At 34.7% G+C, this 21416-nt stretch overlaps 2 protein-coding genes across 2 annotated transcripts in view; one reads left to right on the top strand and one right to left on the bottom strand.

Annotated features, from left to right (window-relative positions):
- Positions 1-3650, top strand: part of LOC135199441 (uncharacterized) — a 111121-nt gene extending 107471 nt beyond the window's left edge. The window contains exons 39-40 of the mRNA XM_064227484.1: positions 218-374; positions 1640-3650. Of these exons, the coding sequence (XP_064083554.1) occupies positions 218-374; positions 1640-1779 (297 nt within the window). The 3' untranslated portion in view covers positions 1780-3650. The remainder of the gene's footprint in view (positions 1-217; positions 375-1639) is intronic.
- A 10587-nt stretch (positions 3651-14237) lies between these two features.
- Positions 14238-21416, bottom strand: part of LOC135199413 (metalloprotease TIKI1-like) — a 549902-nt gene continuing 542723 nt past the window's right edge. The window contains 5 exon segments of the mRNA XM_064227430.1: positions 14238-14638; positions 15270-15509; positions 16566-16676; positions 18975-19091; positions 19821-19911. Coding sequence (XP_064083500.1) covers positions 14620-14638; positions 15270-15509; positions 16566-16676; positions 18975-19091; positions 19821-19911 — 578 coding nt within the window. The 3' untranslated portion in view covers positions 14238-14619.

The raw sequence follows: 21416 nt of genomic DNA, 5'->3' as shown, positions 1-21416 counted from the left end.
TGGTGAACTTTTTTCAAGTACACTGCAGGAAGAAAATGTGTAATTAGTTTAAAATAGAAATTGAAGTCATAGTTAAAATCCTATTGCATACTTAAATTTCAAACTAATTGTAGTTTGTTCAAAACACGTGTATTGGAGAGGCTTTGCAATGCAGTGGCCAAATTTTGTTTTAAAAATGTCCTTGTTCAGCAAATATAAGTGTTACTAAAACTTTCAGGTGTACAAGGCTGATTTGGTATTACTGGCAATGGGCTTCCTTGGTCCTGAGAAGTATATTATCAATGAACTTGAATTGGAGCAAGATCCTCGTTCTAATATTTCGACCCCTCCAGGCAAATATTCAACAAGTGTGGACAAATTCTTTGCTGCTGGAGGTTTGTATGAGCATATTTTTCTTTGAAGTACATATTTTTATTTATTCCAATATTCTGAATAAATTACAAGTAATCCTTTCTGTGAAAAATTTAAAGTATTATGGAATCTATTTTTGTAGACTGCTTCCTCAAAGTGCAGCAACCCTAAATGTTTAAAATTACAAGGAAGTAGAAAGATACGGGAAGTCGTGGAAAAAGATCATAGCCGAATTGAAATGAATTAAGAAATTGAGGCTTCATAACCAAGCACTGGGGCACTTCCAGCCATTCATTGTTAAGAGAGTAGGAATATCTACCCAATACTATAAATATCAAGTCGAAAAACCATGTGTTCCAACACTAATATAAACCTACGCTTTCACATGGGGGGTACTTACACTTGTGCATGCTTTGGTTGTCGCCTATTCATCTCAAGAAAACAAAATGCTAACCACAAACATGACCCCCAGCAACAGCTTCCATAGCACACCAGAGTTTACACTTAAGAGTACAGTACCAACTCTTATATCACAGTACCAAGGGCAGTTAAGAGTTGAAATATCCTTACACCTACAGCTGACTTGCTTAACTAAGTTTCCTCCCCATATTCCACCTCATCAGTAAATCATTCAGTATATTACATTCTAATTAAATCAGTTACTTGTGCACAGTCCATAAACAGTTCACATTTGTGAGTTTTTTTTTTTTATCGTCTCATCCATACCCAACAATCTTCATGTTCCTGTTGAACCAGAAAAATAGTAATTGTGGCTACTTTGGAGAGTAAAAATGAATACTGTACCTTACTTATCTACAGTAACTTCAGTATACTGTATTGACAGTTACAGTACAGAGCATTTGTTTGTGGAGGAGCTCTTGTAATGAAGTTTATGACCCACCGAGCATGATGAACAAAAACACATTACAGGCTGAAAGAAGGCCTTGAACATACAATTTTATCAATGGTTTCTACTAGATTTGTGAAGTTGATCTTTCCAGAAAGAAAATTTGTTATACTGATCTAATGATCAGTCCCTTGCTTATAAGCAAACATGGCTATTAATATCACAGTTTGAAATGTGTTTTTTTTATATATATTTTTTTAAATTTTTTTTTACGGATTGCTCAATCATGGTTGAAGGTTCTTAAAAGTTTTATGATTGCATTTCTCATGAATGCACATAGTTTGTTTGCAAAGTAAATCAAACTAGTAAAGTCTTATTTTGTGAATTTTACAGATGTCTATATATAGTTGGTATTAATGTGCTTTATTACCACAATTGCAGATTGCAGGAGAGGCCAGTCCCTTGTCGTATGGGCTATAAATGAAGGACGACAAGCTGCACGTGAAGTAGATGCTTATCTTATGAATACTTCAGTTTTGCCTATGGTAGGCGGTGTTGTCCAAATAACTCAGAAAGGTTAAAGTTGAAACTAAACTGGAACTGAGTATATAGACACTTAATGATAAATACCATAGCTGGAAAGAGGATTCTAATAAAATGGGAATAGGCTTGACTTGATGCGTTTGGTCATGACCCATTTTGTTGAACATCTCTTAGAGATGTAGGTACATACTGTGCAATTGTTACCTTACATATCGTGAAAATATAGCTTTAATTTAATTAAAAGTTGTATACTGTACTTGTAAAAGTGTAGTCCGTAAGTATAGAGTGGAATATATATGAATGGGTAACCTGACATATTGTTACTTTATGGAGTTTGTATTTTTTGTAGTGCTGTGCCAATTGTAACTAGATTTAGAAAACAGGAAATACAGTTTTTCAACTGATTAATTTCTTATGTTTATAATTAAAATTATCCATTTAAATACTATAATGTATTCCAACTGCTATTTGTTAATAATTGTAAATAGAATAAATGTTTAATATTTTTAATTTCTGTATAAGAAAGGTTTGTTGCATGTTTCAGTAATTTCAATGGAGGAGTATTTTAAGTGTTATGTATAATGTTGGAATGGCATTGCCTTTTACATGGGAAGGAAACTCCTTACCAATTTTAGTTATCAGAAAAGGTGCTGTAGTGTGGCAACGACTTTAAATTTATCCAACGCACAATGATTTTTTAAAATCTTATGTATAATTGGAATCATTTCAGTTATATGAAAACTAGTTTTGCACAATATTTTTTAAATTAGTAGTACAGTGATTATCTCTATATAAACCAAGGCCATAGGGTAAATGGTCATTACTTATAAAAAAGTTTTATAGCAATTGGCATTCAGAGAAAAGTTATCAGTGATGACTGATAAGATCAATCTGCTCTAGTTCATTTTATCCTCCATTTTTATTGTAGGGTGATCAGTTTTTCTTTTTTCTTTTTTTATATATGTTATTGTAGGGTGATTATGTCCAAATAAAAACATTCCAAGTATGTGTACTGTTCAGCACACAGTGAATATATATATTTGACAAGTAATTTATTTTTTGTTACGGTTATTTCTTATGAATGCCGTTTGTAACGTCCAAAAAAAATTTTTTTAAATTAAAAATTAAATGTTATTTAATGATAAAATTCAAATCATAGCCTAAATAAATATTAGTTAATGGCACAATAATATTAATACAATGTAGTACAGACATACTGAATTTGATCCCTATTTCCATAAGTATAGTATTCGGTACTAAGGTGTACTGTAATTATCTTAGGTCACAGGTACCATCCACTTCATTAATTTCTTTAAAACTTACAGATCAAAGAACAGTTTCCTAAAAGAGTTGCAAATTTACATGTATATGAATTTTAACTTGCTTTGCCAAGAGTTTTCAAAGTTTCTTTCTCAGCTCATTTCTTCTCAACTGAATTGCTGCCTGCAACTCAAACAACTGCTTGTGATAGTGATGCCTGGTTAATGTGAAACTTGGTCTTCCATAGTTAATGCTAGATACTATATCTCTCTGTACTATTATGTAATATACTGTATAGCCTAAGAATCTGAAGTTCTTGGTATTCTTCTGTTTATGTGGATTATCATGCATTTTGTATGTACATCTGTGGTTAGACTGTATGGTTTACAGACCAAAGTTTTTGGTGCAGCATGTTATTGCAGGAGGTATATCTTGAACTGAAAATACTCTCAATGGGCAACATACGGTTTGCCCTTCCTTGGAAATGTATAATAGTAAATTCAATTTGTAGTCTTGCCTGCATAGTTTCATGTACTACATGTACATTTTACCGAGGGTATGTATACATAGTTCGTACGAAACAGATCCGTTTAAAGTGCTTGCTTAGTTAGCCTTTAATTTAATTAAATAAAATCTGTGTACATAGCTACTGGAAATTTGTTATTGATCCTCTGTTGACATTGTACCAATCTCAGTTTCAAAGCCATATCCACCCGAATCATTTGCATATTATGATAAAAGACTTGGAAAATGTTGATTTTTGTCTTAGAATAAAACATACATATAAGAAAAATCCTGAAATGACCAAGATTAATTGTAATTAATACTTTATGCCCAGTACAAAACAACTGAACACTACACTTTCCAGATAAATTAACACTACTATGCATTTGCCAAGGCCATTTTGAAATGGGTGGAATTCTCTCACAAGGCTATCTTTCTCCAGCTTAAATGGTCATTTTTAAGAATATTTAGCGCAAATCCAAAGCTTCCTGTTTATCTAGCTGGCATGATGATCCCTCGTTTCTTGTCCGAGAGGTACTGATGTGTAGGAGGATATGCAAAAGCTCATGAATGAGAGCATGAGTGAGTTGCCTGTGATGCAGGAGCTGTTCCAAGGATAAATACTAATATACTATGACCTGCTAAAACTAAGCCCGGTAGTTTCTGTCTAGAAAAGGACTTTGTCAATTTTCCTAGCTTGTCAACTTGAGTCTAAATCACCATGCCCACATACTTAGTAGACGGTTTGACAATCTGAAGAACTGATACCTGGAAATATGAAACCCTCAGGGGTACAGAAAGCTGGCAAGCTGTAAGGACCTGTCCACACTAGCGGGCACTGCCTGACGGGGAAACAGTGTTCCTGTAACCCGTTCCACTATGCTGACCAACCGAGTATGGAGTCAGAACTATGTGACTGTCTGGTAACACTGCTTCAGAAGCAAGACAAAATATACACAGCTGGAAGTGGAAGTGGCCGATGAGCATACCCACTAGTGTGGACTGGCCATAACCGCTTTCATGTTCAGGTTTTTCCAGGAGCACAACATTGCTTCAACTTCCAGTGCTAGATTCAGCCGTTAAGATGAACCATACATCAGCAGCTAGTGGTTCAGACTTGCTGCTAAGTCCACCAATCCTGCTTCCGCCATTCAAAGCCATCTGCATCACGTTGCGCTTTCCTGATACAAACCTTGTGAGACTGCATGTGTTGTTTACCGGTCCCTACCAAAAGAAAAAAGAAAAAAAAAAAAAAAAAAAGCTGCGCCAATCCTACGGGCAGAAAACCAATGTGAATAATGATCTTACCTTTTCAAGATGGAATAAATGCTTTGAGGCCTAGGAATACTACTTTCCCCTTGAGAAAGTTAACTTGCTGGCAACTGTCGGCTTATCTTTCTCCACTCGTGGTTGTGCACATCCATAATGTTGAATTTTCAAAGGAGGGATCGAAGGAACTGCCGAGAGGTTTTATGGTCTTGCCACTGATATAAATCCTCCCAAATCTCTCCCAGGATAATAACTCGTAATTCTCTTTTAACATCTCTTACCATGACCGACAGCTGCAACTGGTATGAAGACTACCAATCATGGGCTTTCTCAGCTTGTCCAGGGGATTAGAGCAATGGTGAAACTGCAGGGTCATGAAGAGTAATCTCCTGATCTTATCTGTCAAACCAAAGCTGCAAATATATTTAAAGTCTATCCCCATGAACTGGTGTGTGGCTCTCTTTAAAGGAACTATGTTTCATTCTCTCTCAGTTGATATAGTATGAGCAAAGTTCCAGTTTTAGATGTATGTTCTTGGAGTTCATGTGACTGCTGCAGTTGCTGTCAATCAGCAGCCAATAATCTAGGAATTTCCATTGTTCTGTGCTGGAACAATGCATCTCTTCTCCCACAAACAAATACAGACAGAACAAAGCACAATAATAGTGTGTTACTACTTAACATCACCATAGTGCTTTCAAGGTTAATGTTCTTTCCTTACTATTACACTAAGATCTTACTTTTAAGAACAATATATAATGTAAAACATTTTTTTAAAAGTTTGCAGGACTTAGAAAACTGACAACTCATGTTTTCCCTGATTGTTTTTGACCATTCAAAATTACAAGCTAAATAATTTAGCTAATTACAATTATACCTAAGCTAACTGTAAATATGAAACTAATAATTACAATGTAATTTACACAATATTGGTGGATTATAAAGAAAGTTTGCAAGAACCAGAATATTCAACACATTCTAGTTCAAGGTTCAATTGCACATCAATCCATTGCATTTACAGCTTTATGGCATCACCCCCAGTGCATGTTCACTCTTTCACACCACCTTTGTCAGGAGTGACTCTTCTGTAAACATTTGCTACAGCGCTCTTTTCATTAATCACATGGGTCTAATGAAACCCAGTATACACAGAATTACATTTTTATTTTGTTTAACTGGAAATATGTGACTGCACACTTGAGGTACTGACTCCTGACAATCCTGAGGTATATAATTTTAGAGCCAGCAGTCACTGCCCCAATATGGGGTATAACCAACTGCACTGACATACATCTATTCAGCACATTCCTGTACACTGCATGCTGTCTAAGAAATGAAAGTACAATAATAGAAAACACTATGTTGACCAACATTACAAATTGGCAATTCAGCAATATAAACTACTGTACAATGCATTAACATGCATATAAAACAGTGCCTCTTCTCGAGAGAGGCTTGAGATAAAGAATGAACCCCTCTTTGAAAACTATGACCATTTAGAGTTCTATTTCCTCTGTTTGTCTGGCTAGCAGTTGTGAATCAGGAGCTATAGTTAAATTACATAACATGAAAAGCTGCCTAAAATTTACTCTCAGACCATCCAGACATACTGTAACATAATGTTAAACAAAATGGTGGTATTGCACAATAATTCAGCACCATACTTGGTTAACTATCAATAAAATGCTTTGAACACAGACTTGTGATGCATGATCAGATATTATCAAACAATCTTAAGGTAAATCTTCCAATACTCCCAAGCAATCTTTCAAGTATATTTTTATCTCGGAAATAAAATCAAATAAAGACTTGTATGCCCCAATAAAGTGTATTAACAAAAATATAACTAAATGGCATTGACTACATAAAAACTGAGACTGATAGAAGTGAACTGTCTATATAAGTGTCATTATTATTTTGTTTTTCTGAACTAATATAATCTTTAAGATAACTTACAAGTAAAACAATTTAAAGTACATAAAAAGAAATGTAATAACATACACTATAAAATGCTGTAAACAAAATACTCTTACTAAATAGTAGTAGAGTAACATTTTCTCCATGTTCATTAATAGCAGGAAACCAGGATTCATTCAAAACAGATCTTTTCACCACCTTAATGAAGAACCTTGAAAAACCATTTCATTTTAAATCACTGCTCTTTTTTTAATTAGTTGAATGTCCATGGATGAGAAAAATGATAAATGCACTAAATGTCAAGTTACCAAAAGAGTGCATTCCTGGAAGACTATGAAAAACAGCCACCTAAACGTGGCTGTTACCCTGAATCAAAAACATCTGTCAATTTTAAAGAGTAGTTTTTCATCCAATTGCATAAAAATCTCTGCTAAGATGCATAGGGAAGATCACATTTAAAATGATAAGTTACGAGACTGTTTCCACACGCTTGAAATAAAAATGTGAGCTTAAAGATGGTAATGACAAACACTGAGAAGGGGATCATTAATCTGTCATGAAAAATAGTGGGATGGCCCAAAAATAACTAGTGAGCGCATGCAGCAGGACCTGGACAAGATGAAAATTCAAAAATACAATGTGAAGAGTGGAGAAAACTTTCGTAATATGATCAGTCTCGTAATGGAGAAACCTGATGAAGACTACATAGGAAGTTAGGTTAAATAAGGGGGGGGGGGGATTTCCCCCCGAAAAAAGAAACCCATTGAATTCTCCTTATTGTAGTATAAGCTAAGATACTTGGCAATAATTATATATATGCACACTGTACTTGGTGATAATTTAGATTTACTGTACAGAATATGACAAATTTTTAATCAGTTTGTATTTTTTATAACTAACAAACCTTCGGTCTTCACATTAGGATATTCTACGTGCCAGCTGGAAATCCAGTAAAATTAATTTTAAAAATTTGTGTGATCCAGGGACTATTGGTATTTGGTAGTTCCCACAATGCCCTGGGCATCCCATGAGCTTATCAGTTACTTTCTTCAAATTAGAAAATTAAAGCTAATATGATGAATGTATTACTAACAGACACCTAGATAGGTATCCATATAAGATTCAAAATAACTGCATGTGGATACTGAAAATGCTGGATAAAACGAAAAATTTGGGGAAGTTTAAAATCTTAAGGACACGCATATCAGACAAAAGAATCTATCACTAAAATATGAACTGTTCAGTAGAGAGAGACAGACAGACAGAGAGAGACAGAGATAAGGTATTTTCTCTTAAAATAACAATTGCCATGCATTTAACAAACAATAATAAATTAGAAGACATCAATTTCATATGCCAGAGGACCAGTGTATCCAACCAAACATTTACAGTCCACATCATCAACTTCTTAATTTAATGCAAACTCCCTTCACAAACAGTGAAAGTTGTATTGTTATCATAGTTCAAGTTCACACTGAGGTATACAGTTACAATCATTTCAAGGCTAAGTACTGTACTGTTATCAAATATCACTGCATTCATATATCCAGTCAAAATCAACTTGCATATTCCTGAGTTTACTGTTGATCACTAACTAAACGCAAATTCTCTTAAGGAAAGGAAGCAAATGTTATGACATTCTCTTTTGATTAGTTTTTCTTAAAAATAATCCGGCTATTTCCTAAAACCCATGTGTTACTTTCAAAACATCTTCACAGAGTACTGTCAACCATCATGTGACCTTCCCAGCACAAACATTACAGAGATAAAACAGAATTATTTCTAATATAAAACTGGTTTTGTAATTGTTGAAAAATAAATAATCTATGACAAACTTGGAAAGACTCATTTTTCCTGAAAATGCATCAAAGTCAAAGCTACAATCTGGACAACTTGAAAGAGTGCAATTAAACCACCTGAATTTACTTGAAAACATCTATAAAATTCCTCATAACCGCTCTAGAATTTTAATTACTCCTGCTACAATACAGTACTAAGAATAAGTCGATAATTTATTTAGTTTTAGAATCTATACAATAGTTACAATTATTCCGATTCACTAATCTAGACTGTTTTCAAATGTTTGAGAAAAAATCCTACAGTACTCGTACACTTATCAACCCACTGTAAGCTACAAATATACAAGAAGAACCTTCAATAATCTAGTATACATAAAAGCCAAAAAACATTTAACATTTTACTTCAAAGTGTCCTAACCGAATCCTTTCTGGTCACAATTAGAAAATACAGGACATGTAAAAATATTTACAATCCACAAGTTCAAAAATTACAACTATGCACACTCTGAAATACAGAACAGTAACCCCTGCAAAAATGGTTCTCTATATCATAAGAAAAGTGGCACCTATTGTGCATTTTGCAAGCACAATGCTTAGTCATCAATTTCTATGGCACGGTCATGACTACACTACTAACTGGGACATTCTTGTCCACTGTTCTAGTCTCAAAAGTTCATTTAATTATTACAAAACCTACATGTTTAACATACACATGAATCATGAACAACTTCATTAGCTTCTTATCATAACCAATATTTACACAATACAAATATCAAAAAGCCTAGAATGGGCTATGGTACAATGAATTCTCTGAAACTACTACTCTGTACTATAGCAGACTTACTACCACACATCAATGCTGTACAAGCAATATTAGATGGCTCTTAGCCTCATAGATAATTACAATAAAATTCTTGTGTCTTCTGAATGATAAAATTCAACCAGGCACATCAATTAACTTCTGACAAAGTATTCATCCAGTTAGCACATAAAAACAAAAATAGTCACATGGAAGGTCAATTTAAGGGCTAGCACACCCTTCTACACTAACCAGCCTACAGGGCTTTTTCTTGGGACTAAAAACAAAATTTTTTTTACATTTATTCTTATATCAGAAGTGAAGTTTACCCCAAACTTGGGTACCATTTATCAAAACCATAGATACCGGGTCCTTTAGTCACTTTGCATAACTTGGCACAAAATTCAAGGAGGCTACCAAACCAACTTAAGTACCACATACACACTTATTAATTATAATTTTCCGCTGAATCTTAATACGTGCACTTACTTCAAGCACAAGAGACATAAAATACATTATAAATCCACAATTTTAAAATTTATTTCAATTTCCATTACTTGTTCCATACGAAATATAATTTTTTTAGTCACTGTAGTAATGAAATAACCATTTACAAAGAGATTTCTCCCATTCAAGCTGCTGGTAATGAAGAAAAGATGTTAACAAGTTACTAGAATGAACTTTGAGTGCACATAAACCAGGAATCAAACTCATTTTTACATGGCAAAAATGATAAAGAAAAGAGGAATCTATTTAAACAAAACAAAAACAAGTTCAAGTTGAACCCAATTGCTTTTGTAAATGAGGAATGATATGAGAGCTACCATAAAAAAAACAAAAATACAGCAAAGGACAATACAGTTCCCATAAGAGGACAACATCCACTGCCAGTTATACAATGCCTCAAATATTAAAACATATGATGAATGATTACAACATGAAGTGGAAAAATTATGGCAGCATTAGCAAATGCAAGATGTGCTACATGATTCCCTAAACAACCATATACTATGTTGAAAATGGTATGGGGAGGTAAGTGCCCAAGTGGGTTTGCGTACACACACAAAAAGTAAGAGCACATAGGCTATTTGACTTAAATACCGCTGGGCTGATGGAACTAAACCAATTTATTTGGTTAAATAGTACCTATTTAACCAAATAGTACCTATTTAACCTCTTTGGAATTCTGATGATGAATATAAGTCATCCATTTTAGTAGTATATTTATTAATAAATTATCCTCAATTGTAAAACGGATCAAAACTATGAAATTTGACTATGGCTTGTATGAATGCTTGTTTTCATTTTGACTGGTAGTATATATTTATTTATTGAATTTTTTTTCAAAAAGTGACCAACAACATTATTTTGCTTGGTAAACTTAAAACACTCAAACATTTACATATTTTTAATGTACGGTACTTTGGGGTATCTCATGTGGGTCAAATAGTAATGAATTTCATATATAGTATAGCTGCAAAAGCAATTCCCCATACACGTACAGCATAAACAGAAATCGATTATCTCTATTCTTCGATTTATCATGACTTGGTATAAAATAAAATTTTTTGTTTTTATTAAGGCCAACTTCTAGTTTTGATATAAATGATCCTTAAATTTTGGCATTTTCAAACATATAAAGTTAAACTCTTTAGCATTAAAATGATACCAAGTTCATTAATGTAGCATGAAGTATAATGTTATGCGAAACAATAAAAAAAACATGATTTCTTAGTATTGTAGCTTATTCAGTCAAAGGACCAGATTTCTCGTCCAGACTGAAACTATCCTATGGCAAAAACGATATTTTTAAACTTATTCACAATTCTGGAATTTTGTGCTGAATAACAGGAATTTCTGCCAATTGGATGCTAAAAATTGATAATGAAAGTTTAAACCAGAAACAAAAATAATTAATAAAATAATGTAAATATAATATGGTTTGCTCACTAATATGAATAAGTATTTTAATTACTTGCTCTCCACATAAAATCTCCCATGGATGCAAACCCAAGAGCCTCAATATCCATAGCCTAAAGAACTGAAAAATATGATTAATTTGCAAATATCTTCAATTCACAACTGCACATACTAGGTTCAACTTTGGAAGATGGCCGGTTAGTGAAATGGGCATAAGTTACCATCCTTGACTTTTTGGAACACACACAAAGCTGCTCAAAACAATGTCCGAAACTTTTAACGTAAGCTCAGTTAGCTCACTTCGGTTAATTAAGGGTAGTAGTGCCGAGTTGGGACCTCTTAGTACCAAGTCTGATTAGAATGGGATGCATCTTTCTTCGGCGCCTGGGTAGCATGACCAGAGAGGTTTAGCCTAAGCATTTCGCAAGATATCTGTAAGACTGACAGCAATGTATTCCAGATAAATGCTTGTAGTTCGAGATTTGTTTAGTCTTTTGTGAAGAATTTACTGAATAAAATTTAAAGAAAAAAACATAACCAAGGTCCCATTTGGTTCACGTTAGATTGCTGGGTCCAAAGGGGCCAAAGCGCAGTCAATTGGGGCCTCGTGTGCAATATTTGACTATTTTAGGTTAGGATGATCCCTTTAAGGTACTTTCAATAGCTTTTGAGCTCTAGGCCTACAATATGTTTGGCGTTTGTTACCCACTGGCTTATGTATGTAAACTGTGTAGCCTATTGTTTTCTGACCGATTATTTTCGCTTTCCGCATTTTTAACCATTCCTGTTGGTGCAATTCATTATTTTTTCTGCTTTTACCCTACCCAGTATACTTTCTCCAGGTCCAAAAATGTCCAGCTTGACATACCTAGGCCCGACTGTAGAATAAAACTGGCTAAAAATGAGTTCCTTAGGCTAACCCACAAATCTTCGTAGAAAATGCATAAACCACAAAAATACGGAGGGTTTTCATTAAAAAATATTTGTATCTGGTGATTTAGCCTATTCAAACCTAGACAAAACTTCGCTAGGCCTACTAAAATTCTACTACACGACCAATGACTGGTTTGATAAATTAGGTAGGTAGAACTACCTGGGTAGGTTACAAGACACATTAGGCATTTTAAGTCAAGCTGATCACTTTCCCTTTAGACTATGGCAGTTGCGGTTTTTCTATGTAGTTTTACCTACTGAACAAGAATTTTAAGTAATATTTATTCGGATGACTGTAATTAAGCCCGCAGGGTTCAGTACTAAAAACGGCGAAATACATTGGACGCCCCAATCCCTAGTGGATGTCGTATCCACGGTTACGTTCCTTACAGTCCCTGCGGACTGCTTCTGTAGAAATACCACGAAGACTTCAAGAAGACACGACGCTAGAAAACCCGTGCGGTGAACTCTTAAGTGAATGGCTCTGTCTGTTCCCGGCTCAATTGAGTCTGACTATAGATTTTCCTTTGATGGTCTGTGACTGTTATTTGCTTGCAATTTGTCTAAACAATTCACGTAACTTTGACAATATTATGTAACTTTGAATCCATTAACTAAATTTGTATTTCCTTGCGTCAGCAACATTAAAAATACAACTAACACACTAAGCAATATTTGTTTGTGCCATTTTCCCAGCAGTTAAAAAACTATTTCAATACTATTACCAGAGAACCCAAATGACTTTCGATTTTTCTCACAAATGGCAAGTGGCAAATATCTATGTGAATAGTGTTGACTTGGTTGTCTGGATATGTCGGGAAATTTATCCTTTCTGAATTTTATCTTGCGTAGAGGACAGCCCTACACATAGCATAACAATTAGGTTCAATTCCGTCATCAGGAAGTAAATTCGATAACAGGTCTGTTTCCTTGCTTTTTTAAGCAATCATTTACATTTACGTTTATTCATTTAATACATGGAAGGGCTGGTGTCCGATAGATTGATAACCTCTTTCGGCCCCAGCTGGTTGAAAGGAAAACAGTTACAGAGCGCTAACCAGAGACCTTTCTATTGCAAACTTTCATTCGCTCTTCTTTTTCTAACACACAGGAATTCTATTCTACACAAACATACACGTTACGAATGATCATATCGCGGATTAATTTACACAAAGTTTGACGAGGCTGCAGTCTGATACCAGACTAAATGACCCGAGCCCTGAAGGTCAAACCAAAACAAGGAAGGGCCATTACTTGGCGAAATTGAATCATACGCCTACTACAAATAGAACTATTAGACGAACGTATTACGAGGAATCCATAGCCTGGCGGCTGAAAAAAATAAAAACGTCAATCGTGATCAGCTGAAAATTTGTGTAAAACAAAAATTTCAGGTATGAACTATCACTTCTGTTGCTGGAGTAATTGTAATATTTCACACAAGAGCATATAGAACGAGAACAGCAGCTGTAATTTACAGAATTGCGCCATACTGATTAAATTAACTGCAGAGAAACATCAAAAAGAGGTACAAATACACTTACACAAGAGTTTATCATATAGAAGACACAAGGATATAAAACTTAAGTTTATGAAAATGTTAGCCTCGGCCACGTCACGTTTATACATAGATTTTTTTTTCTTTTTTTTCTTTTTTATTCATTTCCTACCATGAGTCAGTAAGGACGGACCAGAATAACCTCTTGCATCTTAGCGTCCCTTGATGATGAAGTTGGCATTAATAATAATAATAATAATAATAAGAATAATAATAATAATAATAATAATAATAATAATAATAAAATAATATAATAATAATAATAATAATAATAATAATAATCATAATAATAATAATAATATAACAATTAATAATAATAATAATAATAATAATACAAAGGGAACACAACCAGAAAAAACTTTTCCATCGGAGAGTTACCAATGACACGGTTTGCATATTATTCACAAGGCATATATTGAACATCTATGAAGAATATACTATCTGCATTATATATATATATATATATATATATATATATATATATATATATAATATCTATATATATATATATATATATATAAATATATATAGTATAAACGAGTTGAAAATTAAATTCAGTTCACTGCCTTTAATGTCCTTTCACGTCGAAAACCGTGCTTGTAATGAGATATATCATTCTGGTACAAAAAATAAAAGGACAAACTTACTCTGTCATTATCAACATGCACGTGAAAATTCTAATATTCCTCAAAATTCCTCATCAATTCGCGAAGCAAGAGAAAGAGAGAGAGACTCCACATTTTTTTGTGCGTGACTTTTACAAACACTTGCAACAATGTCTGAAGTCACTTTCAGTTCAAAGTTCACGGCGTATTCACTTGCTGCGCAGATCCTTTCAGTAAGACGTAGATGCTGTTAAAACTTGACGCTCCGAGTGCGAATTCTTACTTTCGAGGTCACCCTTCGAAGTGCGTCGTCATCACCTTGTCGCGCTTGATCTGAAATAGACAGGAAAAAATAGATGTGATGTACAAGCCCAATGCTTTGCTACTGATGAGTTGCTTTCAAGTACAGCTCTTCAATGCATGTCCCTCTGCAGATAAGCTACGATTGCAATATGATCCGGTAACTTAGAAAATCTTGTACCATTACCCCCAGTGAAAATGGTATTGATGTTGCTTGGCAGAAGTGGTGAATTATAGATTTTGTTATCTGATATTACAAATTTATTTAAGAAGAATTTAAGGAGTCAAAAGGCAGGATAATTGGAAATACATCATGGGTTTACAGTGCATGCAAACATTTCTTCTACTTGCATCACGAAAGTGCTCTTTATACAAACATTTGCATAAATACGCATATCTAACGTTATTTATATTCAGCACATATGGCTTTCACTAGCCATATGAATTCTCCAATCTCCTACTCCTTCTCAACCAAATAATGGTCTTAAATAAGTAATAAAGTATGAATAAATAAAGTTGCATTTTTTCTACCTCCTCTACATCTCAGTTCATCTTCCTTTACTTTTCCAAAGCCTGTTTCCCTGCCCCTACAGCTAAATTCCCCTTCCCCTTTGACTGAAATGGCACGCCCCTCACTCGAAGTTGGCAGTTTCCTCTCACCTACCTTGCAACGAAGTACGAGGAAGATGAGAGAGTCAGCCTCCACTGGAGCAAAATGGAGCACAGGAGAGGAAGTAGCAACGTCGCGGTCTGCCACTTCAGCAGGAGGGCAGAGGATGCCTGGTTCCTGATGGGGAGGCCGTACCATACCCTCAGGGACTCCCTTACCAATTCTGCGTCCCTGGAGTCGGCTGGGATACTCGTCGTGTCCTCGGGGTAAGACGAGGTGTGCTGGTCGTACGTTCTGTAGACGGAAGGAAGAAGATTGTGTCAACTGATTTGCAATGACATGATTTAAATTACTGTACTTTCATCTCGTGAGTTTTGGTTTGGGTATACTCGAGCACATATTTCTTTCCTAGCTTTAAGTTTTAATGTTCTTTGGACGAGGTAATACATCAGTTTTCTAATAAAAAAAAAAATATATATATGTATATATATATATATATATATATATATATATATATATATATATATATATATATATATATATATATACATACCTGCCACGAGAGTTTATACACTAAAAGCGACCTCTACCAGGATTTCAACGATCCTAGCTGTCAGGTGCAAGAGCTAATGAATCATAATCAGGCCCGAGATGAATAGAATTCGTCCTTACGAAAAATTACTTTTGCTTCGTTATTTTCTAATAAATGGGAGGAATCATATAAAAATACAAATATATAATTGTAATTTCATGTTTCAACTGAATTGCTTCAGGTCACAAGACACAATAAAAATTCCTAAACCATATTTAAAACTATCTAAATCAGTAGTTCCCAAACATTTTTTTTTGTCGTGTCCCACCTAGTCTCGTCTAAAATCCCGATGCCCCCTGTGATGATATACTAGAGTTCTTATATTCAAGTGGAGGAAGCCTAAAAGACCATTAACTTAGTTTAAACATTCTCGAACTGGCCCCCTTAAAAATCGAATTAACCCCCCGGGTGCGTCCCACGCTGGGAACCACAGATCTGAATCAAACTTATCGATTTTCGGGACATACCTTCCGATTTGTTAAATGATCTGTAAGATTCTCCACAACAAATTTTCAGCTTTCGAAACCAAGCTTCTGACCACCAAAACACACCTCGAGGCTTTCGAAACCGAACTCAATCGTTTTCGAAACCAAATCGATGACTTTTGAGACCCAACGAATTTAGAAACTGGGACTAGATTTTGGAAGCCAAACTTACTACTACCGAAAAAATACTTATAACTTCCGGCACTAGGCTCCAAACTCCCACCAACCCCCCCTCCCCCCTAAAAAGAATAAAATAAAAAAAGCATGGCTTACTGTGGGAGGTCAGTGTCTATCCTGACCCAAAGGTCATTGAAGTGAGCGTGTTTCCTGGACGGTTCGCTGGTTGTCGCTGGGCCTCTGCGCCTTCCTTGCTCAGACAAAAACCTGAAGAAGAAAAAAAAAAAAAATATGTAAATATAAAATCACTCGTAATATACACTAAGATTGTAATTAAATAGAAATTACGTATGTCCTCTCATATAAATTCAAACGCAAACCACTTGTTTTAGTCTTTCATTTCTGATTCACTTTTCACATACTGGGGAAAAAAATCTTTTGAAATTAAATACTACTTCACTATCCCTTGAAACTTGAATGCTATATATATTATATATATATATATATATATATATATATATATATATATATATATATATATATATATATAGCATTCAAGTTTCAGGGATAGTGAAGTAGTATTTAATTTGTTTATTTTTCCTTCGTGGCTTATACCTTTATTTATGGATTTACCACGTTCCAAACTTTCGTGATTCAGGTACACACACACACACACACACACACACACACACACACACACACACAACACACACACACACACACCACACACATATATATATATATATATATATATATATATATATATATAGTATGTATACCTGAATCACGAAAGTTTGGAACGTGATAAATCCATAAATAAAGGTATAAGCCACGAAGGAAAAATAAACAAAGGGGTTACCGCAAGATCTTTCGACGTTCAACGTCCTTTACTTAGCAGATAAACTGACTTACATGAAGAATTGACAGTACAGGAAAGCTCGTATAACTGACAGATAGGGATTATAAGGAGATTGGTACCTAGAATCCTGCACAACTGGAGAAAGAGTAACCTTTCCAAACAAGCATAAACATGGGTACAATATTTAAAAAACAAAAAGATTAAGTCAATCTGCTCAGACACAAGGACAAGACAATTAAAGGATAATATAGGATGGCAGCTATTCAGAACTTTGGTAAACAAAAACTTATTCACAATACATATTAAACATACAAATGCAACGAAGATATCTCTAAGGCTCTGTAATTATATCTTTGAGGTCATTCTAAAACATGTTACAAATGCAAGGGTCTAAATGAAACAGGCCACGACTGATATTAAAATTCCAATGTGAAGTAAGTTGTATTATAACAGATTCTAAAAGATTTCGTGATAAGACATCTTTTGACCTTGCAATTACTGAACTACCAATCCAATTTATTCGGAGGTTGTTTTCACTTAAATGAATGAGTATTGCATTAGATGTTTGCCCAGTTTTTACAGAATATTTATGCTGGCTTAATCTTACTTCTAAGTCCTTGTTCGACTATCCAAGATAAAAAGAAGGGCAGTCCATACATGGAATTTTATATATTATGTTGTTGCTTTCCCTGGGGCCATTTTCATCTACATTGTACCCATGTTTATGCTTTTTTGGAAAGGTTACTCTTTCTCCAGGTGTGCCGGATTCTAGGTAATAATCTCCTTATGATCCCTATCTGTCAGTTATACGAGCTTTCCTGTACTGTCAATTCCTCATGTAAGTCAGTTTATCTGCTAAGTAAAGGACGTTGAACGTCGAAAGATTTTGCGGAAACTCCGTTGTTTATTTTTCCTTCGTGGCTTAAACCTTTATATATATATATATATATATATATATATATATATATATATATATATATATATATATTATATATATATATATATATATATATATATATATATATATATATATATATATATAGTATATATATATATATATATATATATATATATATATATATATATATATATATATATATATAGGTAAATGGTTTCTCCTAAAGCAATAAATACATGCAACAAGCAGCGTTTCCCTCTGTCCTTGTTTAGTGAACACTCAGTCCCGTCGAACAAACGCTGATTCAGTTCCACTAATCACTGCTTAACGTAATGGACTTTGCTAGACGAAATAGCTAAAGAAAACGTTATTATAGAGAGATAACATAATGAAGGGTTAACTATTGTATGTGACAACTGAAACGGAAACCTCCTTAATAGAAAAATATAAGGGAGAATCTTGTCTTGTGGAATCCCAAACATCCATTGTATTAAAAAAAAAAAAAAAAGCTGAAGAAACATCTACGTATGTAGAAAATTACGTAGCCCTGTAGCTGAAGGCAGTATTTTCAGAGATAGCAAGAATCGATGCAGCTATGCGCGCTATCATAGTATTTCTGTAGTCAGTGAAGAGCATTGCAATATTTTGGGATCTAGTTTTGTCCAAATTAACTTTGTTCGTGTGAACTAGTTATTGGTTCTTCCACAACTTGCTCTATGAAACAGCTAACTCGAACAGCTCATGGAAATATGCTAACGGAAACGGTGCTTGTTTCGTTTAATTTCAGCCGTGGAACAAAGGCTTTTACTTGGCAAAGGCAGGGTCGTGTTGGTGCTGAGCCTCTAAGGTGTTGGTGGTGAGGAAGTCCTTCAACACCGACGGCTCAGGGACGATACCCCCTCTGTGTCCTCTTCGACGTTTGTGTCTGCGGGAAGAAAATAACAGGAATTAGTAATAACAAGAACAACAGAAATAAATGACAACTCATACATCACGTAAGAATACTGTATACATATCTACATTGCACCCAAAATTCTTTGCACTAATGATACGAGGATATAGTACTATATGATAAAAAATAGTACTATACAATAAAAAAAAATGGACAGACTGTAAGATAAGTGTACGACGAAGTAGGGTGACGACCAAAGACTTATTAAGTCATAACAAGTAGGATGAAAGTTTGTAAATGTTACAACCTTCGCCCTACAACCGGTGATCACGAAGTAAAGCAACAACCTCCCTTATCTACCTCACACCAGGCCGCTGTTCAACAAAATATATGGAATAATTTAATGGTCTATAAATAATTTTGTATGACTTCTTTTATCTGTTTTGCTATGTCCTTTGATACAATTTTGATATTTGATATACTGTATGTTTAATTTACCTCTCGTTAATCTTAAAGCTTCTGGAAGTTACTATACACGTTACTCATAGTATTTATTTTTCGAAGGACAAGGCATACTTGGTTGAGGGTAGTAGCTGACCCGGCTCTCTAAATCTGAACATTGTTTTAAATAAGAAAATCTGTAAGCATTGACGTTATCTGTAATTATTATCCAATAAAAAGAGGAAAAATAATTCACTGCAGATGAGAATAACACAAATAACTGACTTATTCGCCTAAATAAACCAAATCACACAAACTGACCTTTTTATTCTGGTATCAGGAGCTACGTGGTGGACGGTGAGACCGCTGGCCCTTACTACGTCTAAGACGGTGTGATTGCCTAAGAAGTGACCTGTGGAGGACAAAAATCAAGACATTACAGCTACTGTTCATACTTTTGCACACACGAATAGTTCATTTTCGTAGCTACTTCCCTTGCACACTGAGGATATCTAATCAACGCAACTGGTTCTATTCACCCGAATATGTTTGTGCTCCACCAAAAATCTTTGCTCTTCCATAATTCTTAGATAATGAAGGGGTTATTTTAGGTTAAATGATAGGCACAATTTCTATTAGTACTTTGCCACTAATAGAGAGAAATGTGGAGTAAAACATTAGATACATAACTATGAGGCGTTCTTACGGATTTTACCAAAGTTTGTTACCTGACGGTTCCACTAGAATACAGAACATATGGTTATTACGACTGTAACGACTAAACTTACTCAAGTTTACAACCAATCAATGACCATACATTATCTTAGTTTATCAGTCATTATTCGTTTTCTATGAATACACATAATACCCATTTTCTTCCCGCTAACGGTGACTTAAGAGTAACTAACATATAAATTAGAATATATCATATAATTTGAAATCATAAAACATTCGCACGCCACAAGCCTGAACGACTATCAAATAGCTGAATGGGCTTATATAGATTATAATAACTCATATTATAAGAAATAAGAGATGGAAGACCTCATAAAAACATCCATCTTTTTCCTGCAACGACGTACAGAGAGAGAAGAGAGAGATTGACAGAAGAGGGAGACGAAGAGAGAGAGGAGAGAGAGAGAGAGAGGAGAGAGAGAGAGAGGTTGGGGGGGGGGGGGGGGGGGGGGGGGGGCAATATTTGCTGTGTATTATTGGCGATGATGAGAAAGTTTGGGCCAATCAATTTCCCATTACCGTCTATTATGTCTCCTGTACCTTCTCCCCAAACCACTTCTATTCTTCCCCTTAACGAGAATACGGGGGACGTGGCGCCACCGAAAATAATATTTTGAGAACTTTTGGAAAACAACTCGGAAAAATATTTGATGTATGTGACTGGCCAGTATGCTACGAATTATGGTTAAGTGTTTTATATTGAAAAAAAAAAAAAATTTACATGAGTTTTATATTGGACACAAATCAGAAAATAACACAGCTGGGACCTATGAGGTCATTCAGCGTTGAAAGGGAAATTGATAGTAATGTGGTTTGAAAGATGTAGCTGGAGTTAAACCTCGCAACTGCACTTTCAAACAATTGTTAGAGAGGTTGGAAATTCAGAAGGAAGGAAGATAATATGAACGGAGGTACAGTAAAAGGAATGAGAGAGGTTTCAGCTAGGGACCGAAGGGACGCTGCAAAGATGCAACGTTGCAATAATTACATGTCACAACTTATTCCTAATTTGTCTCTGCACTGTTAGCAAAGAGAAAACGGTTCGATTTGAGAACTTTTACAAAAACACGCTGTCTTATCGCTTCTTAGACCACCAAAATGTAGCAAGAATTATGTGAACCTTTTCCGTACAATTTTCAGTGCACGACATTGCTACAAAAACTGGATAGAAAATCTTCATAA

Source organism: Macrobrachium nipponense, chromosome 23 (assembly GCF_015104395.2).
Source record: "Macrobrachium nipponense isolate FS-2020 chromosome 23, ASM1510439v2, whole genome shotgun sequence".
NCBI classification, from domain to species: Eukaryota; Metazoa; Arthropoda; class Malacostraca; order Decapoda; family Palaemonidae; genus Macrobrachium; species Macrobrachium nipponense.
This window is presented reverse-complemented; position numbering and strand designations above follow the sequence as displayed.